This window comes from Dasypus novemcinctus, chromosome 3 (genome assembly GCF_030445035.2).
Source record: "Dasypus novemcinctus isolate mDasNov1 chromosome 3, mDasNov1.1.hap2, whole genome shotgun sequence".
Classification (NCBI taxonomy): Eukaryota; Metazoa; Chordata; class Mammalia; order Cingulata; family Dasypodidae; genus Dasypus; species Dasypus novemcinctus.
Genome location: NC_080675.1, coordinates 95,919,347 through 95,939,297, shown reverse-complemented (window position 1 = coordinate 95,939,297; position 19,951 = coordinate 95,919,347). Strand labels below are relative to the sequence as shown.

The 19,951-nt window shown below is 42.4% G+C and overlaps 1 protein-coding gene across 3 annotated transcripts; it reads left to right on the top strand.

The window, feature by feature from the left end:
• The first annotated feature begins 13,862 nt into the window (after positions 1-13,862).
• Positions 13,863-19,951, top strand: METTL17 (methyltransferase like 17). Of its 3 annotated transcripts, none has more exons than XR_011648396.1 (14): positions 13,863-13,979; positions 14,130-14,283; positions 14,374-14,505; positions 15,322-15,403; positions 16,057-16,138; positions 16,442-16,515; positions 16,976-17,070; positions 17,409-17,479; positions 17,675-17,782; positions 18,054-18,122; positions 18,798-18,848; positions 19,110-19,202; positions 19,405-19,609; positions 19,703-19,951. XR_011648396.1 is itself a non-coding variant. In XM_004482292.5 (14 exons), exons 1-14 carry the CDS (start codon positions 13,899-13,901, stop codon positions 19,806-19,808), a joined length of 1,383 nt encoding a protein of 460 aa, XP_004482349.2. In that variant the 5' UTR covers positions 13,863-13,898; the 3' UTR covers positions 19,809-19,951. The 3 variants fall into 3 exon arrangements, 2 of the variants coding, with proteins under 2 accessions (XP_004482349.2, XP_023441465.2); XM_004482292.5 differs by having other exon boundaries at positions 19,425-19,609; XM_023585697.2 differs by lacking the exon at positions 13,863-13,979 and having other exon boundaries at positions 14,194-14,283; positions 14,378-14,505; positions 19,425-19,609.

Below are 19,951 nucleotides of genomic sequence, written 5' to 3'. Positions count from 1 at the left end.
GGGTCATAGGGTCACCGCCACAAAATATTTTAGAACAATTTCATTACTCCACAAAGAAAAACTCCACATCCCTTAGTGGTCACCTCTCAATACCTCTATCCTTCCCCAGCCCTATGTAACAACTAATCTAATTTCATCTTTATAAATTGATTTATATTTACATTTTATAGAAATGGAATCATACTATATGTAGTATTTTGTGTCTGGTTTTTTCCACTGGGTTTTTTAAAATCTGATATTAACATCTTATAGTATTAACATACATTTGTTCAGTTTCAAAGAAAAACAGACTATATAAGCAATATTACCCATATTCATATTTCACATAAGTTTTTACTATCTTATACAGTCCCATGCTAAATTTTTTAGCTTTCCTTTTAGTAATGTATATGACCTTAGACTTTCCCTTTAAACCAGTCATACCCATATAATACCACTGCTAGTTACAAACATTATTTTGTGCTCTCACCTTTTCTATTCATTTCCAAAGAAGAACACACATCATTTTTACCAATTCTGCACAAGTTAACCCTTAGCTTTCTATTCTCTAACCTCATTCTATTTTCTGGTGACCTATATTCAAGTTATTAACTCCATGACATTACACAATATATGTAATTCATAATAGTGCAATCATACTATATTGTTCTTTTTTGTCTGGCTTGCTTCACTCAACATAATGTCCTGCAGTTTCATCCATGTTGTCATATGTTTCATGACTTCATTTCTTCTTACACCTGCATAATATTCCATTGTGTGTATACACCACAATTTGTTTATCCATTCCTTGGCTGATGGACACCTGGGTTGTTTCCCTCTTTTAGCAAGAAATGATATCTCATTGTAATTGATTTGCATTTCCCTAATTGCTAGCGATGTTGAACATATTTTCACGTGATTTTGCCATTTTTAATTCTTCTTTGGACAAGTGTCTATTCAAGTCTTATGTCCATTTTTTAATTGGGTCTTTTGTCTTTTTATTGTTGAGCTGTATAATCTCTTTATATATCATGGATAGTAAACCCTTACCAGACATGTTATTTCCAAATATTTTCTCCCATTGAGTTGGCTGCCTTTTCAAACATTTGACAAAGTCCTGTGAGGTACAAAAGTATCTGATTTTAAGAATGTCCTATTTATCTATTGTTTCTTTTGTTGCTTGTGTTTTGGGTGTAAGATCTAAGAAACCACCACTTATCACAAGATCTTGAAGATGTTGCCCTATGTTTTCTTCTAGTAGTTTTATGATCCTGGATTTTATATTTAGGCCTTTGACCCATTTTGGTATAGGTCCATTCTTAGTATAGGGAATGAAACAGGAGTCCTCTTTCATTCTTTTGGTTATGGATATCCAGGTCTCCCAGCACCATTTGCTGAAGAGACTGTTTTGTCCTGTTAACCAATTAGCCATAGGTGGTTTGTCAATAACCAATTAGCCATAGTGGTGAGGGCTTATTTCTGGACTCTCAATTCTATTCCACTGATTGCTGTGTCTATCTTTATGCCAATATCATGCTGTTTTGACCACTGTAACTTTGTAATATGTTTCAAGGTCAAGCAGTGAAATTCCTCCCACTTTGCTCTTCTTTCATAGAATGCTTTTGGTATTCAGATGCGCTTTCCCTTCCAAATAAATGTGGTAATTGCCTTTTCTATTTCTGTAAAGTAGACTGTTGGAATTTTGATTGGCATTGCATTGAATCTATAATATAAATAAGTTTGGGTAAGATTGACATCTTCATGGTATTTAGTCTTCCAAACCATGAACTCGGAATATCTTTCCATTTGTTTAGGTCTTCTCTGATTTCTTTTAGCATTGTTTTGTAGTTTTCTGAATATAGGTCCTGTACTTTAAAAGCTCTCCTTTTAACTTTTCCTTTAGATTTATCATTCCCAGTTTTCAGTCACATCTGTTGGCCTTCTCGGGCTCTTCTGAAAGGTCCTCCCTTCTCCCTCTTGGCAATGGTAGTAAGCAGGGATAAGTCCATTCTTTTCTGGAGACAATTAGGATATCTTTCCATTCACTGCCTCAGAAACTGTGGCCCAATTGCCCCTCTGCCAAGACACCAAAGGCCCCTGGCCAAATGGAAAAAGGAAGGGGTCATGTAGGTACTGCCTATCCTGTACCCTGTGACTCCAGCTGCCAGGCTTTCCTACTCAAGAAGCTATCTCTCCTTAACTTCTGAACCTTTGTAATATCTTGTCTGATAAGAGTGTCTGTGTAAGCTGAGAACTGTGCCATGCCAGATAGTTTATGCAAACAACGACTTATAGTGAATGCTTACTTTTGTTCACCAGGGACCCTGGCCACACTGAATCAGTTTGACCTTTGGAGGCTGGCTGGAGGCTAAGTAGTTTAGGTCAGTCATGTGGATGCTCCCAATCTGTTTGACTGGCACCACAATAAAATCCCGGAAAAACAAGACTCAAGGGAATTTCCTTTATTGTCAATAATTCGTTCGTGTTATCACATACTGTTGCTGAAAGAATTAAGTACTGCTCATATGATTCCACTGGGAGACAACTGGAAGTTCATACCTGGTTTCTCCTGGATTCCATTCTGTGCACCTTTTTCCTTTGATGATTTTAATCTGTATCCATTTACCCTAATAGACCACAATCATGATTATAATGAAGGAGGAAGAGGAGGGGAAGTGGGAAGAGGAGGATAAAAAGAAACAGCAGCAGCATCTATCTGTTTCCTTCTAGGGACTCAGGGAACATTGAGGTTCTGCCATGGTGCTAGAGGGATCCAGGGAGCACAGCTCTTGCTTACCTGTCACAATACAGAGGAGTCTGGCCAAAGCAGCAGAACTTGCCTGTCTATCACAGGGGAGTGAAGGGATGAATATGTATGTACTTCTAGGTGGATAATTAAAACTAGAGTTGTAGCAGTTTTATATTATTTATGAATTCAAAAAAAATGCTTGAATATTTTTGTAAACTGGTCTGTTCCTCTGGGTATGATACCCTTTGATTGTATTAGATTCACTGAGATGGTTTTGATTAAATTATGTTAAGATTAGGGTTTTGATTTGACCACATCATTAGGGTGTACAGGATTGAGTCCCCACCCCCTTGGAGGGCTAATAAAACAGACACTCACATAGAAGTAGATACACAGAGAAGAACACAGAGGAATAGAGATGGCTCATTAGACACAGCAGAGGCCACAGAAAGAGAGATGAGCCTGATAGTCTACAGCTGACCTTGTGAAGAGAACGGAGCAGCTGAGCCTGGAAAGAAATGAGCACTGGGGAGAGAAACAAGCCTCATGCCAGCCTACAGCTGACATAGGAAGAAGTAGGACCCATGGAGCCTTAAAAGTGAAGAGAAAGGTTGAATCTTTGCAGATGTTGTTCACTATCTTGCGTCAACACATGGCAACAGACTTTTGGTGAGAAAGTACCTCTTAAGGTACCATGAGCTGGACTCTTAGGGCCTTGTAACTATAAGCCTCTACCCCAAATATATACCCTTTATAAATGCCAACAGACTTCTGGTACTTTGCATCAGCACCCCTTTTTGGCTGACTACTACAAGAGTCAAGAGAAAGAAACTAAATGTGTGAAAACTGTCTTCTAAAGTCAGCCTATAAGAATAGTTGAGGGTGGTGGACTTGGCCCACTGGTTAGGGCATCCATCTACCACATGGGAGGTCCGCAGTTCAAACCCCAGGCCTCCTTGACCCGTGTGGAGCTGACCCATGCACAGTGCTGATGCATGCAAGGAGTGCCCTGCCACGCAAGGGTGTCCCCCACATAGGGGAGCCCCACGTGCAAGGAGTGTGCCCCGTAAGGAGAGCCGCCCATTGCGAAAGAAAGTGCAGCCTGCCCAGGAATGGTGCCACACACACGGAGAGCTGACACAACAAGATGACGCAACAAAAAAAAGAAACACAGATTCCCGTTCCGCTGACAACAACAGAAGTGGACAAAGAAGATGCAGCAAATAGACACAGAGAACAGACAACCAGGGTGGGGGGTGGAAGGGGAGAGAAATAAATAAAATTAAAAATCTTTTTTAAAAAAAATAGTTGAATATCTTCCTGAAATCTCTTCTAGGCCAACCCTCTAATCCTACTGAACCATGGAAAGCCACCTCCAGGCCTTGTTCTGACTCTACAGGGAGTATCTCTCTCTTCACTAGGTCCTTCCAGGTTCAGTTTGATGTCACCCCTCCAGGTGGCTTCATTGTCCTACACCTGCAGTTAGGCCCCCATCTTCCCTGCTTATCTTTGTATTCTAATCATCTGACTACAGATATGTATCCCAGGAGACTGTTGGTCCCTGGAGGACACAATCTACAACATCAATCTCTGTTATCTCTGCCTAGAATTTCATCTGTCTTAAGGAATGGGCTCTATAAATGTTTAAAGAAGAACAAAATTGGGATAAATGAATCAAAAGACGTGAATATTCCTTTGGCTCTTTATAAATTGTAAACTACCCTCCAAAAAGTTTGTCCCTATTTACAATGCCATCTGCCATCTGCATAAAGTATAAGTTGCACTGCAACATTATTGTTTTATTAGAAGACATAGTATCCTAATGTCTTAACATGCATTTCTTCACCTATGAGATTGAATGGTTTCCCAAATATTCATTTTATTAATTATAATCCTCTACTGTGAATTTTCCCTTTATATTCCACTATTCATTTTCTGGCATCTTGACAAAGTTACAAATTTCTTTCTCACACTAAGCAAGGAGCCACAGACCCAATTTTGTTGGATGAAGGGCTCTTTTCCTAAGCTATATAGAACCATATCAACGTGTCCCAAGAGGGCAATTTACAAACTGAGTTTGTTGCATGGGCTAAGGCAGTTAATATTATACATTTTACAGACAAAAGTTTCTTGATTGGAGTTACAGGTAGGAAAGCTAATGAGTTAGTTTGCTATAGGGCTGCCAATGCAAAGTACCAGAAATGTGTAACTTTCATAAGGGGATTAATTCGGGACAAAGCTTAGTTTCAAGGCTGTGAAATGTCCAAATCAAGGCATAGCAGAGATGCTTTCTCAGGGTCTGCTACATGGCAAAGCAAGACAGCCCCCGATCTGTGCTGAGGTCTCTGACTTCTCCTCCAGAATCTATTAATACATCTCCCGGAGCTCAGCTGTAACCAGGCATAGGGCTTGTCTCTTTCTGGGCCTCCTTTCTCAGTCTCTAGGGGCTTCTCTGCCTTTCTGCAGTTACGGTAAAACCTGGCAGGATAATATCTTTCTCTCCATATCTCCATTTATATCAGAATCAGCAAGAGGATGGAGACCCAAGTTGGCTCACACCTCACTGATGTAGTCCATCAAAAGGTCTCACACCCACAGGAATGGATTAGTTCAAAAACATAACCTTTTCCTTTTTGGAATTCATAAAAGAACTTCAAACTCACAGATAGCCAGGCAATTTTCAACAGATTCTTATAATTTTGGGAACAGTACAAATCTGTAAAAATGATTCTTCTTGGGAAGTGGATGTGGCTCAAGCGATTAGGCTCCCATCTACCATATGGAAGGTCCAGGGTTCAAGTCCCAGGGCCTCCTGGTGAAGGTGAGCTGGCCCAGGTGGAGTGCTGGCCTGCACAGTGAGCAGGCCTGAGCAGAAATCTGGTGCAGCAAGATGACACAACAAAAAGAGACACAGAGGAGAGACAATAAGAGATGCAGCAGACCAGGGAGCTGAGGTGCTGCAAGAGATTGAGCACCTCTCTCCCACTCCAGAAGGCCCCAGGATTGGTTCCTGGTGCTGCCTAAAGAGAGACAACCAGACACAGTAAATGGACACACAGAACAGATAATGGGAGGGGGAGAAGAAATAAATAAATCTTTAAAAAAAAAAAAAGATTCTTCTTTCCTCCTATACTTTGAAACTTGCTGGTCTCTTCTCCAGAACTGCCTCCTTTCTATTGAAACTCTAGATAAAGAGGGAAACCAGCAGCAGGAGTCAAATAGTATCAGCAGAGCCTACTCATGGACATCCCCATATTGGGAACTCATTAGCCAGATTTAATGCCATTTGGTTACACTGTTGCTGCCTCATTGAAGGTCAAATCTTTTTCTACAAAATTGTGACCTGAGGTCCTATTCTGTTCCTATATCTCTCTGGCATGGGTTTCCTGTTTCCTCTGATGGACAGTCATTTAAAGAACACATTATTTACCACAGCAACATGACTTTTCATGGTACATACTAGATAACATTAAGGCAAACTTATAGATACTATCTCATGCTAGCCACACAATTCAGCTTGGTACAGTCCCATTCTTTTTTTTTTTTTTTTTAAGTTTTTTTTCTTAAAGATTTATTTATTTTATTTATTTCTCTCCCCTTCCCCCCCATCACCCTGCCCCAGTTGTCTGTTCTCTGTGTCTATATGCTGAGTCTTCTTCTTTGTCCACTTCTGTTGTTGTCAGCAGCATGGGAATCTGTGTTTCTTTTTGTTATGTCGTCTTGTTGTGTCAGCTCTCCGTGTGTGCAGCACCATTCCTGGGCAGGCTGCACTTTCTTTCATGCTGGGCAGCTCTCCTTACGGGTGCACTCCTTGTGCGTGGGGCTCCCCTACAGGGGGGACACCCCTGCGTGGCAGGGCACTCCTTGCGCACATCAGCACTGCACATGGGCCAGCTCCACACGGGTCAAGGAGGCCCGGGGTTTGAACCGCGGACCTCCCATGTGGTAGACGGACACCCTAACCACTGGGCCAAGTCCACTTCCCAGTCTCATTCATAACTGAGCTTTGACACCTGCTCCACTACAAAGTTCATTTGTACTGCCGGTCTCTGTTTTAGGTCACAGCTATTTATCCCTTGACCACTGAAGAAGCAGGTTTCTTTCTGTCTGAACTCTGGGTCTAGCCTTCATGGCTCAAGTAGAAATTGCCCTCCTTAAATCCATCCAAATCCAACTCAAGAGTTTATCTGCGTTTTGTTCAGAGAATATTTCTAAATTAGAGTTTTCATGGTCAACAATTCTAATTTCTTCTGCCTTGAAAGATTTTACCCCTTTTCTAGACTCTTAAGAAACATATCTATAGTCAGATCTTTTTTTTCCCTTAAAATTCACCAACCTTAGGACATCCAGAAAGCAAGTGTAGCAGTTTGATATTATTGATGAATTCCAAAAATACTGGATTATGTTTGTAAACTGATCTTTTCCTCTAGGCATATGAGATTATATTGAATTGATTAATCAAGTAAACCTCTTGTGTCAGTAGGGCACTGAGGTAAAAGGCATGGCAAAGGACAGAGTTGGGGGCTTTTAATATTGGAGTTTGATGCTAAAGCTGTAGCCCCAGGGAGAGAGACAGAGTCATTCATCTGATAGTCTAACTTGTGGAGAGAGGCAAAGCCAAGAGCCTCATAGTCTACAGCTGACCTTGTAGAGAAAACAGAGGAGCTAAGCCCAGAGGAAACCAGGAAGCCTGAACCCTTGCAGATATTGGCAGCCATCTTGCTCCAACATATGAAAATAGACTTTGGTGAGGGAAGTAACTTATGCTTTATGGCCTAGTATCTGTAAGCTCCTACCCAAATAATTACCCTTTATAAAAACCAACCAATTTCTGGTATTTTGCATCAGCACCCCTTTGGCTGACTAATGTAGCAAGTAACACATGTCTTCCAGCCAAACATGACGTTCATTCAAAAAAGTTTAACCAGATATTTTTATGACTCTACCATGGCCATGTACCAGACTTTGCCTAAGTGCTGAAGATACAGTCAGCATGCCCTTATACCCAGGTAAGAGAAAATAGAAACTTTGAACAAATAACTTCAAGTTGGTTATGTAAATAGCAAGATAACTTTTTTTTTTTTTGAGGTACTGGGACCAGGGCTTGAACCCACGACTTCATATGTGAGAAGCCAGTGCTCAACCACTGAGCTACACCTGTTCCCCTTGGTTTTTGTTTGTTTGTTGTTTTGTTTTTAGGAGGTATCATACCACAAATTGAATCCCGGGCCTTATACATGGAAAGCAGGCACTCAACCACTCGAGCTATATCTGCTGTGGCAACTTTTTTTTTTTTTTAGGTACTAGAGACTAGGGATTGAACCTGGGACCTTGAATGCAGGAAACTAGCACTCGACTACACATAGGCTTCCCTGAGTTGGTTTTTTGCTTGCTTTGCTTGTTTTTTCAGGAGGCACTGAAACTGAACCCAGGACCTCCCATGTGGGAGGCCAGCACTCAACCACCAGAGCCATTGTGTTTTTCTCCATTTTCCCCCCTTCCTTTTCCCTCCACAAATCAAGAAGTAGTTTCTCTCTTTCCTTTCCTTAGAGTGGATTGTAGGGTGGAAAGCAGAAGTTACTTGCAATGCAATTCCTTTCCTGATGCCCAGGCTTATGAAAGATTAGCATGCTCCAAGATAGCACGGAAGCCTGGGATAGTAGGAACCTCAGTGGTAACCAATGTTGTCAGACCCACTGATGAATGGAGCTGCTTTCTCATACCTTATCACCTCCTATAGCATGGGAAGTGGAGCAGCAAAAATAACTGCGATTGAACTTCCTATCAGATACAAATTGATTTTATTTATAGAAAAACATTTCAATGTGTTATTTCTTATGCAACCTGAATTTATGTGTAATGAGGTTCATATCCATGTTATAACATAGGAAGTACCAGGCACTTGGAAAGATAGAGGAATCTAACCTAGTGTAGGAGTGTTTTAGGCACATTTTCTAAACCAAGCACTGTGTTAAAGTCATGCTCATTCCCTCATTCAAGAAATGCTGAGTGCCTACTATATGCCTGACATTGGTCCTAAACTGTAGAAAATAAAGGCAGAAGTGGAGAGAGCAGTGAAAAGGCTACTGCAATAATCACAATGAGACATCATGGTGGCTTGGACAAGAGTGCTAGCACTGGAGGTGATGAGGATCACTTTTTGGATAGATACTGTTGGCTCTATCTTATGAGCTAATAAGATTTGTTTTTGGCTTTGGTGTGGGTTATGACAGAAAAACAAAAGGCATGGCCAACTCCGAGTCTCTCATGGGTCTTTATGGCTCCAGGAAGATGAAATTTCCAGGCTTAGAACAATATGGGGGAAGGAGGAGGAAGGAGTAATTATCAGAATGCGGCAACGGCCACTTTCCTTATGTTGACTAGGATTAAATATGGCTGGAGTCAGGGAGTCTGTTTAGGGCACTGGGGATCATAAAATAGTCAGCAAACTCTAGGCTGGTAGAGTTTTCCAGAGGTCTACTAACTTTAATTTCTGTCTCCTGCAGGGTTGCCTCTGCTCATGACAGGTCAATATTATTTGGGGCCTTTGATGGCAGAAATTCTCTGGTTTTCCAAGGAACTTGTTTTAGTTGCTGCAGCCTTCATTGTTGAGAGTTTCTCTAAATCTAATATAATTATTAGATATTTCCCTTTTTCATAGACTCTGGAGAAAAACAATTCATCATTATCTACCCCCAACGAAAATACCTAAACCTTCCTCAAAGAATTTGTTTTTCTTTACTTACTGTGGGGTGTAGAAATATTTATTGATAGTGTCCTAGTTTCTCCCATTTATATCTATTTTTAAAATGTAGAAACACTAATTGAAAATACTTCCCAGGTCAAGGTATGACCAGTGTTAATAGGGCAGACTTCCAAGCATTATATATGAAATGAGATCATTGCTTTTTGGAGGTTGTTACCTGGTCAAATGATTAGATCCAATCCTCAGTCGAATCTAGCCTGATGAGCTTTTGATCTTTTCCAAGTACAGAAACAGAGAGTGGTCAATTTATCAACATCATCAACAAATAATTAGTAAGCATCTTCAACATACAAAAAATTGTGTTTACTGTTTTAGATATGTTAAGGACATCCTTGATCTGTGAAGAGAGTGGAGTAGGGGTTTTGTCTTGTTTTTGTGAATAGTACTTTGGATTGAGAACAGAACATATAAACTTATGGCTAAATCAGCTTTGAGATATTTGCAATATTAAAGGAAAGAAATAATCCAAATTCCTTCCTTCTACCTTATGCCAATTGTATGGGTTTGAGTTTTTTGTGGACCCCAGAAAATCCTGTTCTTAAATCGAACCCAGTTCTGTGTCTGTAAAGCCACTATGGATGGGGACATTTAATTAGATTCAATTAAAGGCCCTTCTGAGTAGATCATTTCAGTTAAGGGCCATTGATTAGATTTCAGGACCTAGGGTGGGTTTCAATCCTCTCACTGGTGTCCTTTATAAATGAAGGGCTAAAAAGCTGTAGACACACAGAAAAAGCTGCAGAGATGGAGAAATGACCCAGGAGCTCAGAGAGGAACCCAGGAGAGAGGAAGGCACAGACGGAACACTCTGAAGCTGAAAGAGACTAGGCCAGGAATAAAAGGGAGAGACAAGCCATATGTATGATTGCCTTCAGCTGCACATCTCCTGATGACAATACCATGTGCCCGATTGCCCACAGCTTAGCTCAGGGAGAAGGTGAGCCTGAAGAAGGTAGAGACTAGCAGGATGGCCAGTGTGCCTTGTCACATGGTAGAAGTATAGGATCATCAGCACCCAACCTTCAGTGAGGCAGCATCTCTGATGATGCCTTGATTTAGACATTTTCACAGCCCCAGGACCATAAGCTTTCAGGAAGCAGACTTGGCCCAATGGATAGGGCATCCGCCTACCACATGGGAAGTCCGCGGTTCAAACCCTGGGCCTCCTTGACCCGTGTGCAGCTGGCCCATGCACAGTGCTGATGCATGCAAAGAGTGCCGTGCAGGAGTGTCCCCCGTGTAGGGGAGCCCCACGTGCAAGGACTGCGCCCCATAAGGAGAGCCGCCCAGCGCGAAAGAAAGTGCAGCCCACCCAAGATGGTGCTGCACACAAGGAGAGCTGACACAAGATGACGCAACAAATAGAAACACAGATTCCCGGTGCCACTGATGAGAATAGAAGCGGTCACAGAAGAACACACAGTGAATGGACACACAGAGCAGACAACTGGGGGAGGGAGGAGAAGGAGAGAGAAATAAAGAAAAAAGAAAAAGAAAAACTACCCTTAAAAAAAAAAAAGAACCATCAGCTTTCAACCTAATAAATTCCCATTGTAAAAGTCAACCCATTTCTGGTATACTGCTCCCAGCAGCTTTTAGCAAACTAAAACACCAATGTTAAAATAAAGAAAGCCACATTTATGTCAGCAGTTTAGTAGGAAAAGTAAGGAAGGGCATTCAGAAGCACCACCAGCTCCTGATCCCTATTTCTCACCCTCCAGTACCCAACCCTCCTTGGGCCCAAATTTTCACCAGTTTCACGTGTGCCCTGGAAATGACATGAATTCAAAATAAAAATTTAAATGTGATCACATCCCCTCAAATTCTGAAAATATATATGATAATAAGTATAGCGATAATAGTATAAATTTCCTGAGCATTTACTTTGGGCCAGACATTATCTCATTTAATCCTTGCATCATCAACCCTGTGAGCAGCAGCTCTTATTTATTATTATCTCATTGCTCTGGAATTCACATTCAGACTGCCAGACTCTAGGAGACAAGCACTTTATTCCTCTTCTTTGCAGTCTCCCTGTGTTTAAAATAATCTAATGAGTCCTATGCTATAGCTGACCTCTAGTGTCATGGATTTTATATTGCCAAAACTTGACCCAACAATTTAAAGTAAAAGCAAAGTACTATAAGAGAGAATGTGGGACTCAAATTAACAAGAAAACAAACAAACAACAGGCTAAAAGGAAGGTGTAGCAGTCTGATATAGTTATGAATTCCAAAAATAGTTATTGAATTATGTTTGTAATCTGTTCTATTACTGGGTATGACTGAGTTATGATTAGGGCTTTGATTTGGCCACGTCTTCAGGTCACTGAATCCCCACCCTTTGGTGGGTGGGAACGCACAGATAAAAGGTATGTTAAAGGACAGAGTTAAAGCTTTTGATGTGAGGGTTTTTTATGTTGAATTTGATGCTGAAGCCTTAAGCTGGAGCCCCGGGAAGAAAGCTCACAGAGGAAAGACAAGCAAGCCCCAGGAAAAGAGGAAACCTGAGCCCAGGAAGAAGCAAGTCCTGGGAAGGAAGGAACCTTGAACCCAGAGAGAAGCAAGACCCGTTGGCAGCCATCTTGCTCCAACACGTGAAAACAGACTTTGGTGAAAACAGACTTTGGAAGTAACTTATGCTTTATGGCCTAGAATCTGTAAGCACCTACCCCAAATAAATATCTTTATAAACATCAACCAATTTCTAGTATTTTGCATCAGCACCCCTTCGGCTGACTAATGCATAAGTCAAACCTAGAGTGGAAGAGAGCTGTGAATGGGATACTTAATACAGGTGTCCTAAGCACCCTCCAGTCTCCTTCTAGGGTATTCGGGTTATAAAAGAAGGGCATCCTTTATTAGAATAAAAGTTTAATGACCTAAATGAAAACAAGACATTTAACTTTCTGATATCGTTTCCCATAATTATCATATTTAGTCTCTCACAGTTACAGTAGTTCTACCCACTCTAATACCATATTTCTATCCCAAAAGATTAGGGATGTACCATAGTCGACTAATGTGTTTGCAATACGAATCAAGCGTTTACAGCACAATGAGTTCTTTTTAATATTGCATGTTAATTTACCATTTCTGAACACCTATCATTGCTCTTAATTTGCATTCCAAGTACCAATACTAGGAGTACTATACAGCCTGTTGTTCAAAAGCAAAGCTCAGCCTTAGACTGCCTGGTTTAAATCTGTCAGGGAAGCGGATGTGGCTCAAGCAATTGAGCTCTGGCCTACCACATGGGAGGTACCTGGTATGGTTCGCCGAGTCTCCTAAAGAAGACAGCAAGCTGGCTCAACAGGGGACATAAAAAGAGAAAAAACAAAGAGACGTAACAAAGCAGGGAGTGGAGGTTTACAGTGCCTCCTAAAGAGGATGAGCAAGACAACGAACTGAGGCAATGCGCAGGCATGGCAAGCCGACATAACAAGCTGACACAACAAGATGACACAAGGGACATGAAGAGAAAACATTAAGACACAACAAAGCAGGGAACAGAGGTAGCTCAAGTGATTAGACACCTCCCTCGCACATCAGAGGTCCTAGGTTTGGTTTCTGGTGCCTCCTAAAGAAACAAGGAAGACAGACACAGCAATTGCAAACAATGAGGGGGTGGGGAGAGATAATAAATAATAAATCTTTTTTTAAAAACTACCTGTCAGCTAACAAAGTTTCTGACCTGGGGCATGATATGTAGCCACCGGAAGCCTCATTTTCCTCAACTGTAAAATGGGGTTAACAGAAAAGCTACCTCACAGGCTTGTGGGGACTAAACGAGGTAGCATTATGTAAATGTGCTTGCCACAGTAACTGGCACACTTCTCAACAAGCGTTAGCTGTTTATCTAAGAGGACCGGCTTAATAGAAGAGAAATGTAATAAACATTGAATCTATTAACTATTAATTTCTATTGTCTTTGGCCCCCGAAGTCAGGTTTTCAGGTCTTCTCACTACCACATTCGCCCCTTTTCACAAAGAGAAAAAAACCTACGACACAGCATTCTCCAGAGAAGCAAAACAGGTCGTCAATACACCCAGAAATAGTCTTAGTCTTAGCCTGTTGCTGCCGCGCTTCTAGAGACCCCTGGGAAGCTCCCGCTAGCGCCCCCAACTCTCTGAACGTCAGGAACCCATAACAGAATCCAACTGTATCCTCGCTTCTGGCGGGTTGTTTCCTGCTGGTTGCTACCAAACCACCGCCGTGTCCCGGCCGCGCAGGGTTTCCGGCCCACGATTATTTACATATATTATTGGCTACCAGCAAGCATTCGCTCTTCTCATTGGCTGATATGATCCCGGGACAACGTTCCACGGCGGATGCTCGCCGCAGTGAGGTGCACCCGGGTGTCACAGGCACGTACAGTTCCGTTTCCGGTTCGCTTCCAGCACCATGGCGATCGCAAGCGGACAGAGGTTGCTGCTGGTATTAGGCAGGGGGCGCCGCGGCTTTGGAGTAGTTCTCCAGTCGCGGGTGAGCGCCTGCTCTCGTTGCTCTTGGAGGGACCCTGGACCTCTAGAGAACAGCTCCGCTTAGAGGAGTAGTGCTGTCGGCAGTCCCTCCCTTACTGAGTGCACACAACCTTCCCTTCTACCCTGCAGTGAGTTTTTTTCCTTCTTGCAGGCGTTCGCCGTCCTCGTGCCTGGCGTTTCTCAGGTGGATAACACGTCCGATTTTCTGGGGAAGAGGCCCCATCGCCAGCACCCCGGCATCCTGCAACTACCGTGCGTGCGGCTGCCCGAAGCTCTTACTAATGCTGCTCAGTTACTGCTGATGGGTGAGTAATGGCGGAAAAGGGAGACCCGTGAAAAAGCCCAGGCAAAGGGCCCCCGGGCAAATAATTCCATCTTTCATTTTTGGCCCAAAGAAAGCTCGGTGCCGAATATGGAGATGAAGGTGCAAGCAATGACCAACTATCTCTGGAGCCGACATTTGCCTGTGGAGCCAGAGGAGTTGCAAAGACAGGCGGTGGAACTTAAGAAAAAACTAGGAAACGCAGGTAGTGTTTAAGAATGTTTGAAGAGCAAGCCAAATAGAAATATCAGTGGGAAGTGAAGAGCGGGAAATTCATTTTACAGTCCCTCAATTAGGTACTGCAACTTCCTTTTTGACTTTCTGGCCAGGGCAGTTATTATAATGATACTTTACTAAGAAAAAAGGTAGATTATTCCAAAGATTGTCCCTGGGAATTGGGTAAAGGTCAGAGTCCTATTAAAATCTAAAATTTTTGTGTTTATGTTTTTTTTTTCCTGCAAATCCACTGTATTAGGGTTAGAAGTATAATTTGTCAAGTTATTTTCTTGCCTATGAACTCCTTCATATTACAGACCTGCCTTGTATTCTTCTTGTATTCCCTGCACTTCCCATAGTACCCGGCTCAGTGTAGGTATTCAGTAGATACTTGCCAAACAGTACTGAACTAACATAATCATAAGACTTAGGATTTTCCAGTCCCTTTTCTTACCCATAGGAACATTGGAGACTTCACAATCTTAAATTTCAGTAAAGTGAGGAAATCCACAAAGTATAATCCTACTCTATCCTTTAAATATTTATCACATTCCCTTTAATAGAAAACATTTGTGGGATAAGGTTGGTTAAACTGGATAAACCACTATTAAAGACATACTATATGAAACACTATGGTTATTGGTATTCTTATTATCTGATTTGTCTCTAGGTTTGGCTTCTTTCTTAAGCTTTGAGCCTTTGGGGATAGGGGGTGGGGGAGCAGTAGATTCACATATTGAATCTGAGCCCTATTCTCCCTAGGTTCTCACCTCCCTAGTTTCTCACCTCCTTGTTCTTACCCCAGACCCATCTCAGACAGAGGAGAAACTTCATGGAGCTGTGTTACATGCCCTACGCAAAACTGTCTACCATTGGCAAAAACTGAGGTGAGATGAACTGAAAGACAGCAAAAGAAAGAAAAGTTCAACTTTAGATGCAGAGCTGGAGAAGTATAATTACACAATCTAGTGTTTAAAAAGCTGCCTGGGGAAGTGGACTTGGCCCAATGGGAGGTCAGTGGTTCAAACCCTGGGCCTCCTTGACCCATGTGGAGCTGGCCCATGCGCAGTGCTGATGTGCGCAAGGAGTGCCGTCCCACACAGGGGTGTCCCCTGCATAGGGGAGCCCCACGCGCAAGGAGTGCGCACCATCAGGAGAGACATCCAGCGCAAAAGAAAGTGCAGCCTGCCCAGGAATGGTGCCGCACACACAGAAAGCTGACACAGCAAGAAGACGCAACAAAAAGAAACACAGATTCCCGGTGCCACTGATAAGGATAGAAGCGGTCACAGAAGAACACACAACGAATGGACACAGAGAGCAGACAACAGGGGGGTGGGGGGGAGAAATAAATAAAAAGTAAATCTTTAAAAAAAAAGCTATCTGGATTATAAGGTGCCCCAGGATCCTTCTGTGTGGAGGAATGAAAGGGGTGAGCTAGAAGAGCCTTTTGCAAAGATTTTATTTTCTAAAAGTCTAGAAAGTAACTGAGATAGTGGTTATTTTCCCAGTGGATATTGCTGTCTAATTTTTCTTGCAGGTATGATGAGAGACTGAGCCAGGTGTATATGGCAGCAAGACTAGATGGTGGCTTTGCAGCAGTCTCCAAGGCGTTCCATGAGGTGAAAGTCCCTCAACTTCTAATTTGAACTCTTTTACCATCATCTTCCTTATTCCTAAAGTAGTGTTCTAGGGAAGTGATTCTTGAGACATTGCAGGTGCTTGCTTTTTTTTTTTTTAGGCTCTCTTTATCCTATAAAATATTCAGAACCAACAAAAGTTCAGAACCATTTTAGGGGCTTCCTATTCTGTTAAGATTTTCTACAGAATCTCGAAAGACATTCACATCTCACCTCCTCTAACATGATCCCCTCATTCATATCTTCCAAAGCCCTAAGTAAGTAGAGTTTTATGGATTTCTTCAGATCCGAACTCGAATTCCAGAGTTCCAGCCACAAACTTTGATGGACTTTGGCTCTGGTACTGGTTCTGTCACCTGGTAAGTAACTTTCCTCAGCCTTGTCTCTGTCAGTTCCAACCCTGGACAGTCATACTTATACCATCCCATGTCAAAGGACTGGGGAACCAGAGGGTGATTAGGATAGTTGGAAACTAAAATGTTTCTTCCCTCAGATTGGGCATGGTAAAAGAAGGTATATAGATTGGGATGAGCAAATAAATGTCATGAAAAAAAGCTCATGTTCAGAAAAGTAAAAAAGGAAAGGAGATTTAATGTAAGGCATAGGTTTTACCTATCATTGAAATTTTATCTGCCTACAAATAGTTTTTTGAGTTTACCTTTTTTTAAGGAGTTGTAAATGAAATGAGAAAATAACATTGTTAATTTCTCCAGCTATTTTAGTATAGCATCCTGCTTCTCCAAGGGTTGGGGTAGGGGTAAATGAGTCTTTTGTGAGGATGACTGTCATGAGTTGGTGATTTATGTTTTGCCATCTTAGGGCTGCACATAGAACTTGGGGTCGGAGCCTACATGAATATGTATGTGTGGACAGTTCAGCTGCCATGTTGGATTTGGCAGAAAGGCTACTGAAAGGTGAGGACAAGATATAAAAAGGGCTCTTAAAAAGCTGAGGGAGTTAAGTTTTTATGGGGAGTAGCGGTGAGAGCAAAAAGTTGGGATGAGCCTTCCAGTGTTAGTCAAACATAGTGAGGTAGAGGCCTTTCATGGACTATGGAGAGGCTGGTAAGGTTAAGAGGACATTAGCCCCAGTGTTCTCCCTGCCCACTGTAATATATGCTTGCCTTATTATATCTCATTCATACCTAGAGTTTTTCTTTATGCTTAGAGCCGTGTTTCTTAGCTGGATATCTCTTTAGTTTATGCCTGTGGCCCTTAGCTCATAGTTGCCACATCTCTACTTTCCTCCATAGGTGGTTCAGGATCTGGAGAGCCTTATGTTCCAGGTGTCTTTTTCAGACAGTTTCTACCTCTCTCACCCAAGGCAAGTGATAGTATTTAGAGTATCCTAAATGTGGAATGTGGCAGATGGAAACTGTTGTCCTCAGCTTTGCAACCCAGCATTGAGTGCTAGAAGATAAAAGAAAGCATAGAAGAAATTTAGGGGGCAGGACTCTTGTCGTTCACTTGGAATGGGGGGTTGTTCTGGGACTGTCATGTTCCTTGTCTTGGTTCTCAGGTACAATTCGATGTGGTGGTATCGGCCTTTTCCCTAAATGAGCTGCCCAGCAAGGCTGACCGCACTGCGATAATTAAAACCTTGTGGCGCAAGACAAGTCATTTTCTGGTGAGTAAAGATTCCTTTTCCCCTTCAATAAAGCAGCTTCATGAGTTTCATGCCTTTCCTTCTCCCCACAGAAGCTTGTCTTCATGCTTGCCCTTTTCTTTTTCATATAGGTTCCTTGATCCCTCCTTTAGGGTCCCCATCCACATATTATATACAATGCCCATTCTCTTTTAGGATCCCTACTCCATCTCTGAATGCTCTTACAGAACTACTGGCATTAATGCTTTCTTGTAATTCAGGGCTTCTGCTTATTTTTCCCCTTTTTGAACAGATATTGGTAGAGAATGGAACAAAGGTTGGGCACCGCCTTCTCATGGATGCCAGAGACCTGGTCCTTAAGGTAAGATTCCTTCTCTTTCCTTCACCCCCCACCCATCTATCACCAATGACTGGGGACAGTGAAAACCAAAAGAGACTCTGTCATATATATATTGGTAAGAATGACTCTTGGGAAACTGGGCATATAGTTGTGATGTGGGACAGTAGTTGGCAGACTAGAACCTATATGTCAAATGCAGCCCACCACCTGTTTTTGCAGGACCCATGCGCATTCGTGTCTATTGACTGTGGGCAGTTTTCACACTAAGAGCAGAGTTGAGAGTTGGGACAGAGAAAGATTTTACCGTTTGGCCCACAAATCCTAAAATATTTACTGTTTAACCCATTTAAAAAAGTTTGCTAACCCCTGATCTAGGGCATCACCAAGCCAAGAACCTTGGCTCTATGGGAAAGTATGAGCTAGTGTACAATCATAAATTCAATTGTCCTGGAGTGGCATTTTTTTCACTGGGAAGGTTGCTGACAAGGGAGCACACAGTACTCTGTGCCAAGTCTCTGCCTTTCTCCTGCTGCAAAGAGAAAGTTCTTTGTTTGAAGTATTAGAGAAGCAGCCAGCTTAACTCAAAGGGCATAGTTAATAATCAGAATTGAAAGTTAGAGTCCTTAATGAAGCAAGTGCAGAGACTGAGTTATGAGAGTAGACCCCTCAGGTCCAACTTTGTTTCTTTGGTTTCAGGGGAAAGAAGAATCACCTTTGGACCCTCAACCTGCTTTTGTCTTTGCCCCAGTAAGTATTACTTATACCTGTCCCAGCATGTAAAGATCTGAATTCCAGGGGGGCCAGGAAAACTGAGAGGGTGAAACTAAGCCACTCTCCACTACTCTGTGGCCCTATCCAATTTAACTCAGTGATTACCCTGGCTCTCACTACACCCTGCTTCTATGCTCCCTTCTCCCTAGCCCCTCTTGACTCTTGTTGTCCCTGGTTTCTTACTTTTGTGATCTCTGGTTCTTTTGTCATATCTCATATCTTTTTGTGTATTTACAGTGTCCCCATGAACTTCCTTGTCCCCAGCTGACAGCCTCTAAACCCCTGGCCTGTAGCTTCTCCCAGGCTTACCATCCCATCCCCTTCAGCTGGGTATGTATTCTGAGAATACTGGAGCAGGGAAAATTGGGAAAGTAGTGGGGCAGGGGGGAAGGAGAGAAGTGGGAGGCTTTAGATAATTCAGAAAATAGTCTGGAGATTTTAGGGCTGGCATGTGTGATTTATAGAATGAAAAAAAGAAGAAGCATAGGAATGGGGATCACAGTTTTTTCCTGTATCTTTTTCCTCCAAACAGTCTCTATATCCTTACCTTAGAACAAGAAGCCAAAGGAGGAGAAGTTCTCTTTAATGATCCTTGCCCGGGGCTCTCCAAAAGAGGCTCATCGCTGGCCCCGTATTACTCAGCCTGTCCTTAAACGGCCACGCCATGTGCATTGTCACCTGTGCTGTCCAGATGGACATATGCAGCATGCTGTGATCACTGCCCACCAGCATGGCAGGTATAAGAGGTGTGACCAGAATTAACGGGGGGGCAGGGGGGCGGGGGGGTTAGAGAGAGCAGAGAGTCCACACTGACAGTCTTTTTCCCATAGGGATTTGTACCGCTGTGCTCGTGTCAGCGCCTGGGGAGATCTTTATCCTGTGTTCACACCATCCGAGCTTCCTCCACCTCCTGCTCAAGATTCCTGTGATGGTTGACAAGGAAGTGTAACAAGTATTTTCTTCTCTCATACCTGCCAATGCTGAAGCTTCCTGGTATCCAGGATGGGAGTGCTGTTATCCCTCTATATCTATTTGAGGTTTTAATTATAATAATAAATTTTTAAAAAACAAAACAGAAA

Coding starts and splice junctions, on each gene's coding strand:
- METTL17 (XM_004482292.5), top strand. CDS start 13,899: ATGGCGATCGCAAGCGGACAGAGGTTGCTGCTGGTATTAGGCAGGGGG. Junction 13,980..14,129: donor GAGTAGTTCTCCAGTCGCGG/GTGAGCGCCTGC, acceptor TCCTTCTTGCAG/GCGTTCGCCGTCCTCGTGCC. Junction 17,071..17,408: donor GGCAGAAAGGCTACTGAAAG/GTGAGGACAAGA, acceptor TTTCCTCCATAG/GTGGTTCAGGATCTGGAGAG.